At 39.4% G+C, this 22,264-nt stretch overlaps 1 protein-coding gene across 1 annotated transcript in view; it reads left to right on the forward strand.

The window, feature by feature from the left end:
* Positions 1-22,264, forward strand: part of COL4A1 (collagen type IV alpha 1 chain) — a 127,585-nt gene that overhangs the window by 90,979 nt on the left and 14,342 nt on the right. Inside the window, exons 25-44 of the mRNA XM_084302814.1 lie at positions 4,007-4,198; positions 4,886-5,054; positions 5,293-5,385; positions 5,480-5,584; positions 7,053-7,150; positions 7,420-7,570; positions 7,899-8,012; positions 8,407-8,574; positions 9,151-9,240; positions 9,853-10,005; positions 12,283-12,381; positions 12,474-12,563; positions 13,482-13,621; positions 14,502-14,628; positions 14,734-14,814; positions 15,487-15,585; positions 16,082-16,132; positions 17,679-17,864; positions 18,553-18,686; positions 21,883-21,955. Of these exons, the coding sequence (XP_084158940.1) occupies positions 4,007-4,198; positions 4,886-5,054; positions 5,293-5,385; positions 5,480-5,584; positions 7,053-7,150; positions 7,420-7,570; positions 7,899-8,012; positions 8,407-8,574; positions 9,151-9,240; positions 9,853-10,005; positions 12,283-12,381; positions 12,474-12,563; positions 13,482-13,621; positions 14,502-14,628; positions 14,734-14,814; positions 15,487-15,585; positions 16,082-16,132; positions 17,679-17,864; positions 18,553-18,686; positions 21,883-21,955 (2,413 nt within the window). The remainder of the gene's footprint in view (positions 1-4,006; positions 4,199-4,885; positions 5,055-5,292; positions 5,386-5,479; positions 5,585-7,052; positions 7,151-7,419; positions 7,571-7,898; positions 8,013-8,406; positions 8,575-9,150; positions 9,241-9,852; positions 10,006-12,282; positions 12,382-12,473; positions 12,564-13,481; positions 13,622-14,501; positions 14,629-14,733; positions 14,815-15,486; positions 15,586-16,081; positions 16,133-17,678; positions 17,865-18,552; positions 18,687-21,882; positions 21,956-22,264) is intronic.

Raw genomic sequence — 22,264 nt, forward strand, 5'->3', positions numbered from 1 at the left:
TGGTTTTCAAGAAAGAAAGAAGGTCTGTGAAAGCATCCTTAATTATAATGGGATTACTTGAAAATTATGTTGATGCAGCATAATGCAGTTCTCACTAAGGCTGGATATTAGAAGCAAGAAAGCCTTAATTATAGCACATGCTTAAAATGGCAACACAAATCACTCCTTGATGAACACTGTACTAGCACAACTACGTTTGATCTTGTCAGAGTTCACTTGAGTGTCCCCGCATACACTGTGGTAGGCTGTGAAGACCTACATTAGGATTTTGACACCATAGAATCATAGACTCATGGAATCCTAGAATGGCTTGGGTTGGAAGGAACCTTAACGATCACCTTGTTCCAACCCCCCTCCTGTGGACAAGGATGTCACCCACTAGGTCAGGTTGCCCAGGATCCCATCCAACCTGGCTTTGAACACTTCCAGGGATAGGGCATCCACAACTTCTTTGGGCAAGCTGTGCCAGTGCCTCACCAGCCTTGGAGTAAAGAATTTCTTCCTAACATCTAACCTAAATCTCCCCCCTTTTAGTTTAAAACTGTTCCTCTTGCTTTATCACTATCTACCCATGTAAAAATTCACACTCCATCTATTTTATAAGCCTCTTTAAGTACTGGAAGGCCACAATGAGGTCTCCATGGAGCCTTCTCTTCTTCAGGCTAAATCCCCAACTCCCTCAACCTTTCTTCTCAGGAGAGGTGCTTGAGCCTTCTGATCATGGCCTTCCTCTGGACTCATTCCAACAAGTTTATGCCCTTGTTTTGCAAGTCCCAGAGCTGGATGCAGCACTCCAAGTGGCCTCATGAGGGCAAAGTAGAGGGAGACAATCACCTCCCTCTGCCTACAGCCCTGGTTGCAGTTGGCCTTCTGGGTTGCAAGCACACACTGCTGTCTCATGTAGAGCTTTTTGTCCACCCAAGAACCCCCAAGTCCTTTTCCACAGGGCTGCTCTCAATGAGTTCTCCAAGTCTGTACCCAGATCTTGCATTGCCCACTCCTCAAGCTTGTCCAGGTCTCTTTGGATGGCATCCCATCCTTCTTTTGTATCAACTGCACCACTCAGCTTGGTGTCATCTGCAAACTTGCTGAGGGTGCACTCTATCCCACTGTCTATGTCACTGATAAAGATCTTAAACAGCCCTGGGCCCAAAACAGACCCCTGAGGGACACCACTTGTCACTGACCTCCACCTGGATATTGAGCTATTGACTGCAACTCTTTGGGCATGGCCATCCAGACAATTCCTTATCCATCGAATGGTCCACCCTTCAAATCTTTTTCCAATTTGGAGATAAGGGTGTCATGGGGAACCATGCCAAAGGCCTTACAGAAGTCCGGGTAGATGACATCTCTCAATCTTCCTTTGCGGACTGATGCACTGCGCACTGAATCATAGAAGGCCACTAGATTCGTCAGGCACAATTTGCCCTTGGTGAAGTCAGTCTGGCTGTCTTGGATCACCTCCTTGTCCTGCATGTGCCTTGCTTGCAGGAGGATCTTTTCCATGACCTTTCTAGGCACAGAGGTGAGGCTCACCAGTCTGTAGTTCCCCAGATCCTCCTGTCTACCCTTTTTAAAAATGGGAGTGATGTTTCTTTCCCTTTTTCCAGTCACCAGGAACTTCACCTGACTGCCAGGACTATTCAAATATGTTGAAGAGAGGCTTGGTAACCCCATCAGCTGTTTCCCTCAGGATCCTGGGATGCATGTCATCAGGCCCCATAAACTTGTACCTGTTCAGTTTCATCAGTTGGTCTCTAACCTGCTCTTCACTTACAGTGGGAGGGACTTTGCACCCCCAGCCCTCATCTACACATTCAGTGAAACAAAAGATGTGGGAAGCCTGACTGGCTGTGATGTCTGAGGCTAAGAGTACTCTCTCTGTTGAGTACCTCAGCCTTTTCCATGTCAGTTGTTACCAGTTCTCCCTTCTCATGTATCAGAGGAGGTACACTCTCCTTTGCCTTTCTTTTCTGACCAACGTACCTATGGAATCCCTACTTGTTATTATTTGCCTCTCTTGCCAAGTTCAGTTCCATTTGTGCCTCAGCTTTCCTCATCCCATCCCTACACATCTGAATGGGATCTGGACACAATTCCTAATGTAAGCAGAGTGACTGTCAGAGTCTTCCCAGACTTTTTTTTTTTTTCCTAAAGCTGTTTTCTCCTTCCAGCTGAGCATTTTTGGCAACATAGCTTCTCAGTGGTGTTCATGTGTGCTGACTGTAACACACACTGGAATTATCCAAGCACCCTCTACCACCAATGGTGAGAGATAGGCACCTTCAGAAGTTAATCCAACCTACCTATATTAATTCCTTACTCAAGGAATCTATTTCTTGCCCTTGAGTATGAATAAAGCCTAGATACCCTAATTTAGGCAACAAAAGTTAGCTGGGATGGGAAACACATTCTCTGTGTTTCCACATTGATAAACAGGATGGTATTACTCAGTGACTGAACTTACTACAATACAAATGGGTCCCTGAAAGAAGGAATGGAGAAAAAAAGGAGAGATAAAATATGAAAGAGACAAAAAATAAAGACATCCTAACATATTTAAGCTTTTGTCATGTTTGGCATTTGTTCTTAGCACATTTTTGCCACATCTTTACATTTTCCTTTAATTGCCACTCAAGTTCTGTTCATGTCTTTCATCAGACGAGGACTGGTTGTTCTTCTGAATATTTTTAAGCTTATCTTTGTCTTCAAAATTCAGACAGATGGTGATCCAGCCTATAGTTCAGTTTGGAAAAACTAGTACCTAGAGGCCATCTTTGCAAGCCTACATTGTTCCAATCCATTCCACAGCATCAAAGTCTGATTCAAGATCCACCAAAGCTAAAGGAACTATGTTCTAGTTCAAGTTTAAATGAAAGGTACACTTAAACCATAAGACATTGGCTGTGAAGTTTGTGCTTTACTATCCTAGTCCTGATCCAGCTGAAAATAGAATAAAAATTCCAATGCAAAAAGTCCATACTAGTCCATATGTAGGGAAAAACTGGAATTCTGGACATCCTGTAGGTGTATTGTTATTGTACATATACATGTACATATATGTATATATATATATGTACATTATTATACATATACATATATATATATATTATTGTTATTATAAAGGACTTCTTCCCTGGAAAGCTTACAAACTTCTTCTGATCATGTGTATAGTATTCTATGCAGCAAGAGATTGTGAATGTTAATTGCACAAAATCAATGAATGTTGGTAATGATGTGAAATGTATATTTTAATCAGCCAAATGTCATAAATAAACTCGTTCTTGTGCAAATAATACTTGAATTTTATATAAGACAATGAATTGAATTTAGTAGGCAATCTATGTATTTAATGAATATTTCAGTTGATTTTAAAGTTTCTGAAAGAAGCAAACTCAAGAGTTTTGGGCTTGTATAGGCAGTTTAAACCTGTACATTTGGCTATGCTTTTCTTTGCATAATTGAAGCGTGCTCTTCTCATGTATTAGTACTATTTCTGGTATTGTAAATTATCCTGGAAATGTAGGATGCAACCTTAGTTGCATTTGTATCATAGAAATAGGGTCTGCAATGTTACAGAGTACGACTTTGGGGGCAGATGTTAGCTCTGACAAGGCCTTTTCAAAAAGCCTAGATTACTTTGATATAATATAAATATATGTAACTAAAATTCAGTATGTAGTATATTGAAAATTCAGAGTAGATTTTTGGTGGCAAGACCTGCAGCTTTTGTGTAAATAGTGAAGTTTTATATTGATCGTCAAAAATGATGTACCTGTGGTATGATACAATGACAGTGTGGTCAAGACAGGGAAATTAGTACTAATTCCTTATTTACACTGCTATATCCTGGAAGATATTCTCATTTGATTTCCTTGGTTGAAAACTTAATGTTTTATTTGATTTGTGTCTACTTTTTGATTTCTGAAGATCTGTTTTCTTTATTTTATCAATTGAAAAGTTGATAGGGCAATTGATGACATTTGAATTTATAAAATTTCAGGGGCCCCCAGGTGCTCCAGGACTTATCGGCGCCCCTGGGGCAAAAGGAGAACCAGGAGATTTTTCTTTTGATTCTATCCTGAAAGGTGAAAAGGGAGATCCTGGTTTCCCAGGACAACCAGGTATTCCTGGAAGAGAAGGAACACCAGGAAAAGATGGATTGCCAGGTCCACAGGGTCCAAAAGGAGCATCGGTATGTGTTATTTCTTTATGTTTGCACTGTCCTGCTGAATGTTTCTGTATTTTTACATATTGTCCTACACATGCTTTATGTTTATTGGCCTCATACATTGTTCCATATGTGATCCAGCTCAGACATATTCAGATTACAAGGCTTGCTGCTTTCAGGACTACAGCAAGGTTACTTCCCCCACATTGTGGGTGTGGGCAATATTTTTTTTTTCATTTCTCCCTTTCTCAAAGTTTTATAATGAGAACTGGTGTGGATGATTTAACTCATATCTGGAGACGATTGAAGAAATGCAGTTGTCCAAGTACAGATAATTAGGATGAGGTTCAACTCTGTTCTAGCAGACTTATCTTCTTGTGGAAACTAATGTTTCAAAGTCTTGCCCAGTTAGAGGGTTCAGCTGATGTGGATGTGGAGATGGATCTGGAGCTCAGATTTGCTCCCAGATCCACGACTGGGAAAATAGTCAAAATGATCCAGTTACCTGCATTGCACACTAGGTATGATTTCCATGTACTTTTCTACATGGAACACAATTCTACTTCCATTGAATTCAGTGATAAAGGAGTTACAGGTAGGTATCCTGTGCTAAATCCAGGTTACAGTATATTCACACAGATGTAAGGATGTAAGGCTGTGTTCTGTCTTGCCAATCACACAAGGAGTACATTTATACTGTCTACAAATTAGGGTACAGCTGGCTTGAAAGGAGAACGTGGTCCCCCTGGCCAACCTGGATTCCCTGGAGTACGTGGTGAAAGAGGTTTTCCTGGCCCTCCTGGGATAGGCACTGCAGGGCTACCTGGTGACAAAGGAGACAGAGGCTTTGCTGGAACCCCAGGTTTACCAGGCCTTCCAGGTAATGCTATAGTATTCTTTTTTTTTTTTTTTTTTTTTTTTTTTTTCTATCAGGCCAAACAGGATGGTTTAAAGTTATCCTAAACCTAGTTCATTGTAGTTTTCTATGGATATTCTATAAAAAAATTCATAAAAAGTCAGTTTTAATGGTGTGGAGGGTCTAACACTGCTGGCAAGGTGAATGAAACTCCTCTGTTTAATTTCATCGGTTTGGACTTAATACATCTTTATGTTCACAGGGGCAAAGGGTGAAGCAGGACGAACTATACCGCTCCCTGGACCTCCTGGGGCAGATGGCCTTCCTGGGCCACCTGGTTTCCCTGGACCCCAAGGTACAGTGTTCTGTTAATCTTTCTCTGATCTAATGTTTCTGTTTCCAATAAGTTAACATTGGTATCAACGTTTGTCTTGTTTTCACTTGCAAAGGTGACAAAGGGAATCCTGGGCTTCCAGGGATACCTGGCCTGCCAGGAGAAAAAGGTGCTGTTGGACAGCCGGGTATAGGGTTCCCTGGGCCTCCGGGACCCAAAGGTAAGATAAAGTTATCCATCTGACAGGGCTGGTGTATCTTAAGTGTGGATGGAGGACTGCACTGTTATCCAGTCATGGCTGCACAAGGAGATCTGCAAGGTGTAGCAGAAGAACTTCCCTTGTGAAAGTCCACAGACACTTATCAGGATACTTTCAAGGCACACCTGCTTTGTGCAGTCATGTGGTGCAGATACAGGCAACGCTACTGCCAGAACAGAAAGTGATATAGTGCATCCTGTGTTGCAGCAACTGAGGTTGCTGATAGATGAGATGGCCTTGCTGAAAGATGATTTAGGTTGCTGAAAGATGACTTAGGTTGGTCAAAAAACCATGCTAACATAAGTATGACTTTTTTTTTTTTTTTTTTTTTTTTACCAGAGCTCACAGGTCTGTGGTGTCCCAGGTGGATGGGAGTGTTTGGTCAAATACCAGCAGATTCAGTAAAAGTTTAGGCTTCCCCACATGGCCATTGTCAGGGTGTACACATAGTTTAGAGTCTATAAGATCATACCCTCATTTTGGATTTTTGGGAGACGTATTTTGTAATGCTAATGCTACTCATTCTGGACTAGATGACTGAGCTTTCAGCACTTGAACCGCCATTCTCTCCATCTCACACACCATGAACTGGGAGGGTCAGATAGATTTTTAAATAAGAAAAGGGAAATCTTTACCTCTAGTTCTTCCAAATCTGACATGACACAAGCCTGAACAGAAAAGTTCCATAGCATCTAGAAAAGGATTGCTATACGCTCTTAAATGCCAGCAATAAAGGAATGAATGATGTATCAAACCCTTTTATTTCCAAGACACTTTCTTGAATGCAGCTCTGCCCCGTGACTTTCCAGGGGCTTAGTCTAAAAGCTGGATTTCCCACTCTGTGAGACCTTTGTGAAAGGAGCTTCATCTCAGTTGAGTGAGCATTATCTTTAAGTGATCTTCAGAATGTTGGCTATCTTGCTTCCTGAATTCCTGAGGGATGTTCCTTGTGCCAGGTGTGGTATAGAAACATGTGACCCTCAGGGATATGTGTAGGACAAGTCACATTACATATACAGTACAGAAAGTGTTGATTCACCAAGATGGCTTTTGTTCTGCATCCCTGAGTCTTATGCCTCACACATTTAGTTACCCCTCTGAAAAAGACTCTGGAAACACATCTTTGCAGGTAGAATATTTCTCAATGATGTGAACCCACAAGGCTATTAATTAAAGAACAGTCACTCCATATTTGTTCTTTTTGGGTTTGAAGCTCAATGTTTAAATACCTGTTGAGAACACTGACATTTGGGAGCTGCCATTTTTTTCTCTAGGAATTTGATGAAAGAGACTACACAGACCTTTTTGAACATATTCCTCCAAGGATGTGAACAGTTCAGTTAGAAGTTTGAAGAAACGATAAGGGACATTTACAGGGACAGACAGCAATAATGTGAGTTTTATTTTTTTATTTTTTATTTTTTTGTAGGTTTTCAAGGTCAGCCTGGCTCACCTGGTCTACCGGGGACTCCAGGAACTCCTGGCCTGGATGGTTTGCCAGGTACACCAGGTTTACAAGGTCAAAAAGTAAGTGTCTGCTGCTGATACTGTTTTCTGCGACTTCATGTTAACAGGAATCTGAGAATCTGGGAAAAGATTCTGCTTCTTTCAAAAACTGCCCGTCATCTTACGTTTCCCACTGTATATGCAAAGGAACAAAGTAGATGAATGCTTTATGTTAACTCTGAATGGTTCATGTATGTGCAGCATTCTTTCTGAATGATTTAAATACAGCCAGCAAATTAATTAGTGGTTTTGATGTATTGATTCCCAATCTGTTGTGTTTCTGTGACTAGGGTGAACCTGGTGTAGGTCTCCCTGGCCCTAAAGGATTACCAGGCCCCCCAGGCCCAGCTGGCATCCCTGGAGAAAAGGGAAATCCAGGACTGCCTGGCTTACGTGGTGAGCAAGGATTCCCAGGCATACCTGGACAGCAAGGATTCAGAGGTAACATTGCTGAAAAAATAAAGATACATCTCTGTATTTATATATTTTTTTTATAGTTTCTCCCCTGTAGAGGGAACAAAAAGTCTATTCACCACTTAAGTCCTACTGATAACTAAGGGCATTCTCTTTTTTCCTTTCCTTCTCCTCCCTTTTGCCTACCACAACTGCTAATAAATGGCAAGCAACAAAAAGCAACGATTCCCCCAAGCCCAGGCAGGAGGTATTAGAGGCTGAAATGAGGCTTTTGTTGGCCACATATTTCCTAAACATCTGTCTAGCATCTTCTGGAAACAAGATCTCAAAGACTCTCATCTCTGTCTCCCCACAGGTGACCCTGGCCTCCCAGGACTGCAAGGCTTGCCAGGCGCCCCAGGTGCACCAGGGGTGGGCCCACAGGGTTTGCCAGGGCCTGCTGGACAGCCAGGACCCCAGGGACCACCAGGTGAGAGAAAAATGCTTCTATGCTGATGCTTGGAAGTGGATTTTTTGGCATAAACATATGTTGGTGTTCATAAATTGCTTGTGCTTTGTGGGTGGGGCACAGGAAGCATGGCAGCAGACCTCATCCATCTGGTCCAAAACACAAGGCAAGGGCTGAGAAAATATCTGCCATTTTGTTCAGTTTCCTTGGGTTATTGTGGGTAATGTGTACAGGATCGAGGCTGCGCACAGGAAATGAGGAATATTTCTGCTCTCTTGACGTTACAAGAGAAACTGTCTTTGGGTCTTCATGCCACATAATTTCTAAACCATGGGAGGACATTTTGGGGTATGCTTGTTAACTGTGTTTCCTGTGTTCTGCTAGGGACTAATTCTATATCTTCTCTTTTTCCTAGGATTTCCTGGAATAAAAGGAGAAAGGGGTTTCCCTGGTATCCCGGGTCTAGATATGCCAGGACCAAAAGGCGATAAAGGTAGCCAGGGCCAGCCTGGAGTACCAGGGTCTGTGGGGTTACCTGGCCTGCCGGGTCCACAAGGGTCTGTTGGACTGAAAGGATCAGAAGGTAAACATGCTTACTGCTGGGAAAGTAATCTCCTTCCTTGGAAATTGGCATCTTTGGCAACTGTTTTATTAAGTCCTGGTAGCATTCCCCTTCACTCAGGAATTGATCCTTCAAGGAACCTGAGCTTGAGGAAAACACGTGGGCTTCTATCAGCAAAGCCACTCTGTGCATGTGTAGCTTTAAACTCATACAGAAGTCTTTTGGTGGATCAAATCCAGCTATATGCAGGAACTAGGCGTTAGCCTGTAGTAATGGAAGATGATTATTCTGCATAGTTTCAGTGATAGAATGTGGTTTTAATAATGCCTTTGTTAATAACAGCATTGTTTACTGTAGTTACAAGTTTTAAGAATCTGTCAAAAACCTATTACAAACCATGTTTTATTCTGTATTTCCTAACACAATTTTAACTGCTGTTTTATCTGTCAGGCTATTTAGATTAGATCATCCTCTTTATCCCTTTTTTCCTTAAGTAGTGTAATTCCTGATATAATTGGAAGTAAAACATTCCACTTCTCATACTTCTTTACACTGCTTGCTTTATTTCTCTTATTCACTCTTCCACTTTGGTTTCAGGAGCCAAAGGAGAAATGGGAGTTATGGGAACTCCAGGACTGCCAGGGACTCCTGGACCAGTTGGAGATCGAGGGTTGCCTGGTGAAAAAGGTAAGACAGAGACTTTCTTAAATTCTTCTCGTACATTTTAAAATTGATGTTTTTCCCAACTGAAGTCTGGAAATAACCAAATATAGAGAGTATGCTTGGCCTAAAGGATGTTTTATGTCAAATAACTTCCTTCTAAGTTAGAAATAATGTAATCTAGAAAGCCATATCCTAGGAGCAGTTGTATTTGGGCACTGAGCCAGGAGTTTTGGTCTGTTCTTCAACAACATAAGGGTTGGCTGTTTGAGAGCATGCTATGGATATTACTCCAATAGAAACACTGTGTTTGAAGTTATAAATAGCCAGCAGGAAGGACTTAATTAAATCCTTCAAACAGTGCCCTATATTTAAACTCTTCAGCTCATATTCCTATTGTTTTGAGAGGGTCTCAAGCTAATGTCTGTGAAGCAGGTAAAAGATACCAACTTTTTCAATAGTTATTGTGAAGTCCTGGTATAGAAAAATCTGCATATGAGATAAAAGATGTGGGTGTTCAAGAGCATGTTAGCCCATGCTCAAAATGTAATAAATAGCTTATTTAATTTGTTCTTGTCTACTAAATATTTTTGCAAAGTTTTATATGCCTCTATAACATTCTGTGCTGTTACTTTATAGGTAGCCCAGGGTTCAAAGGGGTAGTTGGACCACAGGGTGATCCAGGTGTCAAAGGGGATAAAGGTGAAGCTGGTCTCCCAGGAGTACCTGGAAGCATGGATACCATGGACATGGTTAGTCTCAAAGGCCAAAAGGGAGATCCAGGAGAAAAAGGTAACTTTAATCTCTAACTAAAGTTAGAGTGGCAATACTTGGAGTTCTGTTGTATCTTAGTTTAGACATCAAGTTTCAAAACAAGATTAAAGAACTTTACACAACAAAGCAGATATTTTTCTAGCATCCTCCAACTCCATAGAAACAAAGATCAATCAGACTTAAAGGGTTTTGGTTGGATGGAAAATGCTCAATTTGCTATTATAAAATCAGTTTTTACCTCGTTTCTCAGAAGACTCTCTGAAAATAATAATAATAAAAAAAAAAAAAACTAAAATTAGAAACTAAAGCTTGCTAGAACAGTAAAGCTTTCTTTCATGTAAAAAATATAGTTTTCACTGTTTTCACCACGAAGACCAACTGACTCTAAGAAAAAGTGGTCAGCCTTTTTTGGTGTACAATTGTTTCTTTGGGACCTGAAGAAATTTCAGGAAAGACACATGTGAATGCCACTGATACTGAAAGACTACCTTACATCAGACTGGAAACACCCGGAAATATACAGGAGAAAAGCAATCAGCTTTTTATTTAGAAATTAAAAAAATATATTTTATATATTTAAAAAATATATTATATACATTTTATTATTTGTTCTTTTTATTATGATGTACCTTTTATTAAAAAATCCCAGTAAGAGTTTTTGATAAATAACTATTTTTATTTTATTTTCATAAATAAATTGTAATTGTTTTTTTTGTTAAAACAGAAGTGTAGAGCTGGAAGGGAGCTACTGGGATCGTGTAGTCTGCCATTTCCATCAACCAAATGCTTCAGCCTTTCATTGTGTAGCATGTTTTCTGAAATAATTATCATTCTTATTACCCCTTCTGAATTCTCCCCAATTTGGCTGCATTCTTGTTACATTGCATTGTGCTGAAACAACTGAAGGACTCAGGCCCTGCTGGAATAAAACTTACCAGGGTTATGGACTGAGAGGAAGGGCAGGAGCAAGTGTGGAGTACATCTGCCTCTAAGCTGAGATTCAGCTTCTGACCACACTTGTGAATTTGTTGAAGCTCTCAGCCTGTAAGAATTTCATCTGGATTCCTTTCTCTCATTTGTGTCTGATCTTGATGTGGTGGTGTGAAAAGCCTTAAAACAAGGCTACATAAGTTGTTTTTCATTACCTCCTTTTCTGCAATTGATCTATAGGTTGACTGGTTGATAGTTTTATTACCTTTCCAGAAATCAAAATCAAGCACAGTGGTTACATGCGTATAAAGAAGCCTATGCTGAAAGGTTCAACTGGTTTATTTCTTTTGTTTCTAACTCCTTCACCCCTCCAGCACTAATAATGCGCACTTCCAAACTTGGATGTTCTACCTTTCCCTGATCCCACACAGTCTGCAGATTATCCTGGCTCATGCAGCATGGAAGGGTAGGCTCCAAACGGACCCCAGACTGCAACCTTCTGCTGTTGTTTGTCTGTCTCATCCTCTTTAACCCAGAGATAAATAGTACCAGTAGAGAAAAAATCTAGTTATATTCCATAACTTTCCTCATCTGTTTGCTGCCTTCACCTCTCTAGTCATGAATATCACAGTAATGTTTTAAAAAACTTGTAACATACAAGCAAAAATAGAGTATTTTAATGGAATGGTAATGTTTAATAAAAAAGGTTGGGTTTGGACATCTTGGGATTTTTTTTTTTTTAATAAATCCTCTTACTTAAAAGCATTCAGCTACCTATCTTCAGTAACGTATTGTCCAGCATTTAGATACAACACTAACAAAAAGGATTATAACCAGAAAGCTTGAACATTGCGGTTGGAGAAGAGGCATGCTGCAGAAGAAGAGATAGAGCCTTCTGGAATGATGAAGTTGCTTTAACATTAAATAGAACTGAAGAAACGGAAAAATTCTGCCTGTGAACTGGTGGCTCGCGTTTACCCACATAAACAGCAGAACAGTCAAATCAATCATTTTTGTTAACACCTGATATTGTCTGGCACTTCAGAAATAACTCATTAATCTAACTCAAACATAAGTTTGCAAAACACTGAGTTTCTTTTAAAAATATAATTTGTCTTGTAATCTGTGCAGACACCTGCAAAATTTATCAGTTTGTAGCCTTCCTTCAATGCTGGCTTGAGTGGAGAGTTGTTGCTCAAGTTTCACTCTGCCGTACAATGTATGAAGCTTGAATTCAGCCATTCCCTTGTTAAGCAGAGAAGCAACAGAGATTAAAAAAAAAAAAAAAGTAATTAGAAGGATTATTATATGACATTACAGTAAATTTTGATAAAACTGATCAGTGTTTGTTTTATTGTTGTCCAGGGGACCATGGACCAACAGGAGAAAAGGGGTTACGTGGGGAGTATGGAGAACCAGGAATTCCAGGAAAGGATGGTGAACCTGGTACTCCAGGACATCCAGGTATGTCGGAAGCTAGCAAAAGGAGATAGTGTTAACCAGGTATCTTAAATGACATTAACTATCTGGACTCTTAATTTCTCTGCTGTCTCTAGGACCAAAAGGTGATCAGGGCCCCCCAGGGTTCCCAGGAGAACCAGGAATTCCAGGACAAAAAGGATCAGTTGGTGAAATGGGTTTGCCAGGTACTGATTGCTGGGATTTTTTATTTTTATTTTTTTCTTCAAGTTAATCTGGAACATTGTTACAGGCCTATCTAGAATATTAGGTGGTGTTGATCTACTAACTGATTGCAATATTTACAGTGCCTGAACTGTAGGCCTTGGGAACACTGCTTTTTTAATCTTATTATGATATACAAATAATTCACGTTAAATAGCTTCCTAACTTTCTACATGTGCGTCCTTCAGACAAATGTAAAATGATTATTTGTGCACCTCAAAGAAAGGACATATGTCAGATTTGTGTTTTTGTTGCAAGCAGGCAGTTTTTCAAGTGATCTCTGCCTGTCTGCCCGTCTCTGTCTCTGCCTCCGCTAAAGTGTGAAGTCCTTTAAGCTTCTTGTGCATTTTCCCCTTTTTAAAAAGCTCTGTGAGTTCCAGTGCATTGCACATTATTGATAAACTGTAATGCTCTGAGAGGAGTGTTGCTGGGGAGGGGAATGGAGAAGAACATATATCTCAATAAGAGAACTTTGTCTCCATTCAGATGGTCTTGTGCCTAATGTATTTAGGAAATCAAAGACAGAAGACTGAAGTGGGGGTGGGGAACAGAAAAAAACTGCTACGGCAGAGTTCCTTTGTCACTGCTTGTCTTGGTAGACATTTGTGAAATCAACATCAACTTTTAGACAAATAATATTTTTAGCAACAGTTCTGCTTACTATTAATCCAAGATTATAACCTTCTTTTATCAGGAGAGCTTATCTTCCCATAAAAAGACCCCTTTAGATGGTAAATCTCAAAAGTGAATTTATTAGCTATTGTAGGGAGTTGCTTTGTTTTTCTAGCTCTAAGTAGCTAAGGCAACCCTGAAAAAACATTGGCAACACTGCTAAGGTGCCACCAGCTCTGAAACACACATTTTTCCTTTTCTTTTACTAGGAACACCTGGAGAAAAGGGTCTGCCTGGAGTACCAGGTTCACCAGGCACACCAGGGTTCCCTGGGCAAAAAGGTGAAAAAGGAGACAAAGGAGCAGCAGGTTTTCCTGGAATTGGCTTTCCAGGGTCTCCTGGTGAGAAGGTATTTACACCCCTAGGGATTTAATTGTCTTGTCTCTGCTGAGTATCTTACCTGAAAAGATGCCTTTGGCCTTTAAGCTATGTAATCTCTATTTTCTATTATGCTCATTTAAATACTTGATGAGAAATTTGAATGGTGTGTATATGCACAGGTTTAGATGCATTCTGTTTGGTGGGACCATTGTGTTCAGCATTCGCATTTATTCTGTCTCTTTAGCTCATACTAAATTTACATTGCTAGAAATTTGGGGGAGGGGAAGAACTTTTAAAAACGTTAAGGAAATAAAATGAAATGGGCTTCATGCAAACAGAGTAAATAGGTGTACTGAAATACAGTAAATACATTTTTAAGATATCACTTTTTTCAGATTCACAATAAAATGCTCAAATATGAGTGGAAATACAACTGTATTAATACTGTCTGTAAAGTTAATTTCACTTCTAATACTATTCTAATAGGATTCTCATTTGTTTCACATTGCTTTTCCTAGTTATACAATGACACTAATCCTGAATTTATAAGTAAAAATAAAACTTAGTTACTTGGTAGCAAATTTACTGAAGATTTAGAAGAGATTTTTTTGAAGATGATTAAGTGTAGTAAGTTATGAGGCTAATTTGGAAAAATCTTTGTAAAATCTATTACAAAGATGCAGAGAAGACTTGTCATTTTCATATGTAGTTATTAAGCAATTTCTAAAGAGTCAGTACTTCTGATAGTGCTAAATTTAATCTTAAATTGTTTTGTTTCTAAATGGAAAAAAGAGTGAAATTCTTTATAAGTCCAAAAGATAAGAGGGGGTTACATCTACCATTTTCAAATAGTAAAAGGTGTTTCACAATTAATGTGTGGATTTTATAATGTGTGCTGCTTCTTCTAGGGAGAACCTGGAAGAACGGGTAGTCCAGGTTTATCTGGAGACAAAGGTGAAAAGGGAAATATAGGAATTCCAGGAATACCAGGTGCCCCAGGTCCCAAAGGATCTCCTGGCATGGCAGGATTTCCAGGTAAGTGTTCTTGAGTTAATACAACAGAAAATGCAGTGCAAAGTTATTGTCAAACTTACAGGTTCATATGCTGGATATTTCTGATGTCTTCTTGCTTTTTTTTAGGGAGCCCTGGCCGCCATGGAGAAAAGGGTGAAAAAGGACTTCCTGGCTTAAGTGGCATCCCAGGTTTAAAAGGAGAACCAGGTAGAAAAGACATATAAAATACTAAATGCTACTTAAAGTATTGTTTATCTCCAAGCCGTATCTCAAAGAAATAACATGATCTACTACCTTCATTCTGGCTCAGATGTTTCCTCTTAGATTTGTTCATTTCATAAGTAAACAAAACACTATGCTGTTTCCCAAGTAAATCTGAGTCAGTGTAGTATAGGGCTAGTACTTCTTTTGTAGTGTTAGTGGAAGAGATATTACTACCTTCCTCAAGACTGGTTATTACTATAGCCACAGATGTTAAAGAGAGAGTAGAGTAATTCCATTGTTGTCAGGACTATAACAACATTTTTGAACATTGAACCTTGTATTCTTAGTTTACTGGCTGAAGGATACATCATCTCATTGGACATGGACCATGCTATTCACAAGTATTTGCAGGAGTTCCTATGCTCTAAACTCACTGAGATGTGTGATAATTAATTATATGAAAATCTGTAGTACTTGAGCCCTGTCTCACACTAATTTAATTCAGAAGTAAGCTCAGAGAAAAGTCACACTTCGGTCATTATGCAATAAATATTTGGTCTTTGTGGGAGCAGAAGAAAGAACAGGTTAAGTTTTTCATTAGAGAAAAAAAAAAAAAGTAAAAAAAAAAAGAAGTGATGATTCATAGTTGCAATGAATATGGTGATGATTTTTCAGGTGAACCTGGTGTTCCGGGTCCTGCTGGTTCCATTGGTCAGAAAGGTGAACCAGGTTATGATGGGATTCCGGGTGCTGCTGGCGCAAAGGGTGAACAAGGTACTGTGACTGTCATGTTACGTTGATGTGGTACAAAAACACACAGACAGACTACACAAGAGCAGCTGGGAGAAGGGTGTGCTGGTTTTGAGATTCTTTGGACTGGAACCTTTACAAATGTCTTGCAAACTATAGACTATCATCCATCTTTATAAAGTGGATTATATAGATTACACTGATTAAACTGTGTTTAATCGGTGTGATCGTGAAAGAATTTCTTTCACAAAAGCTGGTAATACTTTAAAGAAAATATATGTTTTGGAATTTCATTTTGCAAGTTAGCTGGGACATAATATCTTGTCTTTCCTCAGTGTAGAATTTTCAATCATGAAGTACCCATTGTACTAAAAGCATTACCAATATGTAACAGTCTCTGCCCTGAAGAACTTTTTTCTAAACCACTTAGATTTTATATTTGCTGAATGGAGTTTTGTTTGTTTAGTTTAAATGTAACTGTAGTTCTGTCTTCTTATTTTTTGCTGCCTTTATATTCCAGGTTTTCCAGGTAGAGGATTTCCAGGATCTCCAGGTGCAAAGGGAGACAAAGGTAAAACTTCTTTAAACAAGCAGCTAACCTCCCTTCCAACATACTACAAATATAATTCTGTCATTCAGACATACTTTATGCTTCATTATTTTACATGCTATACCTTTTCAGAGCAGGCAGAAACTCAGAGGCTCAAATACTAATTTCTGTTACAGTGGAAGCATCTTGGACATGAGTTAGATATGCCCTAAAATAGGTAATTATTAATAGTGTGGAATTTACTGCAAGCTGTGCTGTGATGAGGTAATATAAATAACTCCCTTATTTGTGTGCTGTGCTTTTGATTCCAAGTATTTATGTTTTCCTACTAATTTTATAAGAATCAAAGTCTAGTGAAGCTTTATGCACTAGATAGCTAAAGACAATAATTTTGTTGCCAAGATACTACAGTATTTTATTTTTTTTACCCGAGTCTGTTGTACAGCTCTGATGCAATCATATTTGTTGCTAAAATAGGTGTTCTCTGTAGCTCAGTGGAGCATGTCTAAACTATGCACAGGAGCATGGTGCAGAGGTGCCAAAAATAAGAGACCAAGTGTGGTCTTACTGAAAACTGTTATAACTAGACTCAGGACTTACTAGCTTGAGTACAGGCACATAGCTATGACAATTTGAAGACCACTTTTGGTCTTCACAGATCTGTCACTACACTGTGAATGACTTGATTGGCTTGAGTCCATGCTTGTCCAAGGTGTCTGTATGCACCATGTTCCATTCTACCTGATAAGTATGTCCTAGATACTAGACTGCGGTAGACACAAACTCACAGCTCAGTAAGGCAAATAAAATGCTAGACTATGAAACCACTTTTCCGACCCCACTCATCTCTTCCATTTTGTTAGCACAGCTCATTTAAAGAGAACTGGTCTTAGAGTAAATATATATACAACTGACATCATTTGTGTTCCAGAAGTATTGTAGTTCCAAAAAGCAAGTCCAGGATTTAAAGACCCCATTCTGTTTAGGCGAAGAGCTGGGAAAGTGTTCTTTATACATTTTATTTCTCGTATAGATTAGCTTGTATAAAATATATTATTTTTCTTCAATCATGATCGAAAATTCAACTAAATTGCAAATATTTACTATTTGTACAAGCTTGAAAATAAATACTAAGTTTTCAAATCTAGATCTTAGTAAACAAATTCTCTTCTTCTCCAAGAGCAAGTCTGTGTACTTACCTAAGCAAAACATCCATGACTCGCATATGACAATAATAATTGTAACAGAATAAGGATTTGAGGGCTTTGTTCCTTGTGAAGGGCTGACAGAGATGTTCATTTATTTTTATAGTGAATGAAAATAGTCCAATAATCAGTTTAGTTAACAAAAGGTCTGTCAGTTAACCTACTCTTTACCCCTCACTTTATGTCAATAATATGAAGGATAACACACTTTTCCTGAAGTTTTGCATTTTAATGCGAATATGTAAAGGTGAGGTCTATAATTTCTTAAGTAAAAAAGCTTACTATGAGTGGACAATAAGACAGAAGCTTTCATTGATGGTAATCCTTTCTCTCATCAAGTTTTGGGGGTTGTTTCAAAATAGGTGCGAAAGGCGATGTGGGTTTCCCAGGATCCCCAGGAAGTCCGGGGATACCAGGTCTAAAAGGAGAACCAGGATATGCTGGTCCACCAGGCCCTAAAGGCAACCAAGGTCTTCCTGGACTACCAGGAATTGCAATGGAGGGCCCTAAAGGAGACAGAGGACCCCAAGGCCAACCTGGCCTTCCAGGTAATTATTCTTCTTTGGTATTAATCTCTGTTAATCAATGCTAAACAGGTCTATTTATAATATAATCAATATTTCATATCCTTGTTTCTCCTCTTCTCAGAGACCAGGCAAAAGCTGTCCTTCATAGGCAGCTTGGCATCATGTCCTGCAACAGACAGATATGATGTCCTCAGGGTGTTTGTTTTGACCAGAAGTCTTTCTGACATTGAAAACCTTGCCCTCCTATTTTCATGTGTTTTCCTCTGAGCTTTATTTACTGTTGTGGGGCAACCATAGCTGCATGTTCCTATGTCCTGGTGTGTCAATGTCTTTAAAAATAGCTCAGTGTGGCCTTACCTTGGCAGGTACTCTATGCTAGTGGTTAATGAGGAAAGTAGAGTAGAGCTGTAGTAAGTCTCTAGCACATTCACACCTGAGAACATACAATATGTTTTTCAGCTCATGTAAAACTCTCTACATTATTTTCCATCAACTACAGACAAAATAAATGATAGATACCCAGTCATGTGGGTGGGTATTCATATAGACCTCCCTGCAACAGATATTCCTACATATTTTCTTGAAATGTTGTTATAATTACTTCAATTATGCCCATATGTAGTTTGAGCCAGCTCATCCTCCTGCAGGTACTGCTTTTGTACAGAACAAATTTTGCCACTAAATACGTTCTTCCTCTTCTGGTTTATAGGTTTACCAGGTCCAATGGGGCCACCAGGGCCACCAGGTCTGAAAGGGGCCAAAGGAGAGCAGGGGAGCGAAGGCTGGCCTGGGACTCCTGGAGGTCCAGGAGTCAAAGGTGATCCGGGTTTCCAGGGTCTGCCAGTAAGTTACTTTCAGCACACTATCCAGACTTGTTGAAACCTGGTTCTTGTAATTAATGGATATATTTCTTCTTCAAAATAATGATACTTTATGCTCAAGGTGCCTTTGGACTTACTGCTGATAGTGTAAAGTCAGTTTCAAAATATTTTAACTCTCTCTTTGAAGGCTACGTACCAATGATCTAGTGAACTAGTGAGCTAGTGAACTTATTAAGAAGACATTTATAGACAACGAATGATAACATTCAACACCCAGAAAGTAATTTGCAATGTATTAACAGTACAGGATGGCTGCAGTACATCCATAAATCCTGCAAATGTATTAGTAATTAATTTTAAAGGTTGCTTATTTAAAAATAACTTGCCTTCTGAAAATATCCAAACTGCTTGGTTATGATATGAAACCTTTCAAACAAAGTGCACTTTCTGTACTGTAAGTAATGAGATATAGCTGCTGATTTAGAAATACAAGCAGGAAGTGCTGTTAATACATTGTTGTCATATATTTTTCATTTTTCCTGATATAAAACAGTCCCTTTTCTGTGTATTAGGGAGAATTAAGAAAAACAGGGCAGGCACACAGAATAGTTGGTACTCTATACTTTCTCTCTCAGAGTGTCTGCCTTCTTTTTCCACAGTAGAAAATATATTCTGTATTTTAACTTGTCATTTCCACTGTCCTACTAAGAAAATAATAATAAAATTATGGAAGAAGGGATAAGAAAGTAGGTAAGTATGACTCAGCAATTCATAATGTATATAAGGAAGGAAGACTCAAGAAAAAGGTCCTGGTGAAAAAACAAGATACTGATAGTGGACTTAAAAGATCAGATTCTTGATAATGCAAAGATCTATTGCAACCTTTTCTGCATCCAGGAGTCAGAAGGGACACCTTCTGTCTTAGAGAGCATTGTATCATAGTAGTTCTGAAGATAGTAAATTTCAAGATAACATTCTTTTTCTATTAATTTCTATTTCATTTCTATTCATTTCTATTTCAAGATAACATCTTCATCGACGACCTTGATGAGGGAATAGTGTCTGCCCTCAGCAAGTACGCCGATGACACAAAGCTGAGAGGAGTGGCTGACATGCCAGAAGGCTGTGCTGCCATTCAGCAAGACCTGGACTGTCTGGAGAGATGGGCAGGAATAAACCAAATGAGATTTAATAAGAGTCAGTGTAGAGTCCTGCACCTGGGAAGGAACAACCCAATGTATCAGTACAGGCTGGGGGACGACCTGCTGGAGAGGAGCTCTGAGGAGAAGGACCTGGGGGTCCTGGTGGATGACAGGTTGACCATGAGCCAGCACTGTGCCCTTGTGGCCAAGCGGGCTAATGGGATCCTGGCGTGCATTAAAAGGAGCGTGGCCAGCAGGTCAAGGGAGGTGATCCTCCCCCTCTACTCTGCCCTGGTCAGGCCTCACCTGGAGTACTGTGTCCAATTCTGGGCTCCCCGGTACAAGAAAGACAGGGATCTCCTGGAAAGAGTACAGCGGAGGACCACAAAAATGATACGGGGCCTGGAGCATCTTCCCTATGAGGAAAGGCTGAGAGACCTGGGTCTGTTCAGCCTGGAGAAGAGAAGACTGAGAGGGGATCTCCTCAGTGTATATAAATATCTGAGGGGTGGGGGACAGAAGGATGTAGCCAACCTCTTCTCAGTGGTTTGTGGGGATAGGACAAGGGGCAATGGCTGCAAGTTAGAACACAGGAAGTTCTGCACTGACATGCGAAAGAACTTCACGGTTAGGGTGACAGAGCACTGGAACAGGCTGCCTAGGGAGTTTATGGAGTCGCCTTCTCTGGAGATATTCAAGGCCTGTCTGGACACCTACCTGGGCAGCCTGCTCTGAGGAACCTGCTTTGGCAGGGGGGTTGGACCAGATGATCTTTCGAGGTCCCTTCCAACCCCTACAGTTCTGTGATTCTGTGATTCCCATGTACTTTTCGTAATTCAACAATTTGAGGCAAGTTCTAAAGCTTTTCACAGGTTAATATTCTACTCCAAGACTACCTGTTTTTTAAGAATGAGAAATGCCAGAAGATTTTGTTTCTTGTCTTTGGTCAGAACAAAATGTTTTACTCCTTCAAGAAATAACACTCCAAGGATAGGATTTCTTTTGTTTAGCTTTGGAAATCTTACTGCTGACATCCATTTTTGAGCTAGCCATCTCTTCTCCCTTTATAGGCAGTGAAAAGAATTAGGCATTTGTAGGGAGTCATTCTTCTCACCTTAATATAAACATCTAATCCAAGTCAGTTGAAAAATCACCTTTGTGTGTGTTCATTCTATTGCTATTGTAACACGAGATTATTTCCCAACATTAGTGTTATTTTTCACTGAGTACTTAATTCACATCTCCAACAGGTTATGTAGCAAAGGGTCTTTGTTTCTCACCGCCACATGTTTTACACTATGTTATATAGCAGACTCTCATTGCCATGTTGCTTCATACTAGGGTTAGCAATTTGTTGGGGAAAACTCTAAGGTATTCTTAAAAGCTTTTTGCACACGATGTAATAGACAAAAGAAAAAAAGGATGTTGGCCGTCAGTTAAGTGACTGTTTATAGTGTCTTTAGAAATATAGGTTTGATTTTCCTTGAAGTGAAGCTATGATGAATTTGTCATTAATTTCAGTGGAGCAGTTTTTAATAGTGAAGGTCAGAGGAGTATTTCACATTATGTTTGAAGAGTTTAAGTCCTTGCGTATTTTAGCCCTATTGAAAGATGAAAGTCTTCAAAGGATTATGAATTCTTGAGTACATTTAATTTCATTCCATGTGTCAATGTAGAAGTTTTTAAGTTTGCTGTGGTTTAGAATTACCCTGTGTGATTATCCTCTGGGGATAACCATCCTCTGGGGATGCACTGAATTTATTTTTTTAAATTGTAATAATCAGTGCTTAGTGAAGCTTTTCATAACAGTATGGTCTATGGTTGAAGACCTTTATATTACCTATATTACTTGTGAGACACCTTATTCTGATCTAGTATTTTGTAAGGCAAAAAATACTTTAGTAATGTGACAAACTTGTTCATGCAGGAGCAGCTTCTCCTCTAATAATTGTAGAGAATTAAACTTAATTCTTCCCTCTTACTAGTTTTTCATATATTTTCAAAAATAAATTGCCTATTTGAGAGTTATATTGTAATAGTGTAGGATAACTTTGCTTCACGTTCTCTTTTGTACAGGGTAGTCCAGGTTTACCAGGAGATATCGGTCAAAAGGGTGATCTAGGGCCTCCAGGAGTTCCAGGAGTTCCAGGTGAGAAGAAACTTTGCCCTAAAAAGCATGCAAAAATTGTTTTTTCATATCCTTCCTCTCTCTCTCTCTCAAAAAAAAAAAAAAAGTGGACTCTGTGTTACAAAGTAATGCAAGCAGAACATTGAAAGCTGTGTCAAAAAATACACAAGAAGAATATTGGGATTTTTATTCAAGTTTTTTTTTTGCTGTTTCCTTGTTGTCTTGCTTTGGCAATTTTAAGTGCATACTTGCTTTAGAAGATGGGTGTAAAATCAATTTTTTGGACATTACCAGTCAAGAACCATCAGGATTTTCTTGAGAGTGGGAGGG

This window comes from Netta rufina (genome assembly GCF_964035555.1).
Source record: "Netta rufina genome assembly, chromosome: 1".
Classification (NCBI taxonomy): domain Eukaryota; kingdom Metazoa; phylum Chordata; class Aves; order Anseriformes; family Anatidae; genus Netta; species Netta rufina.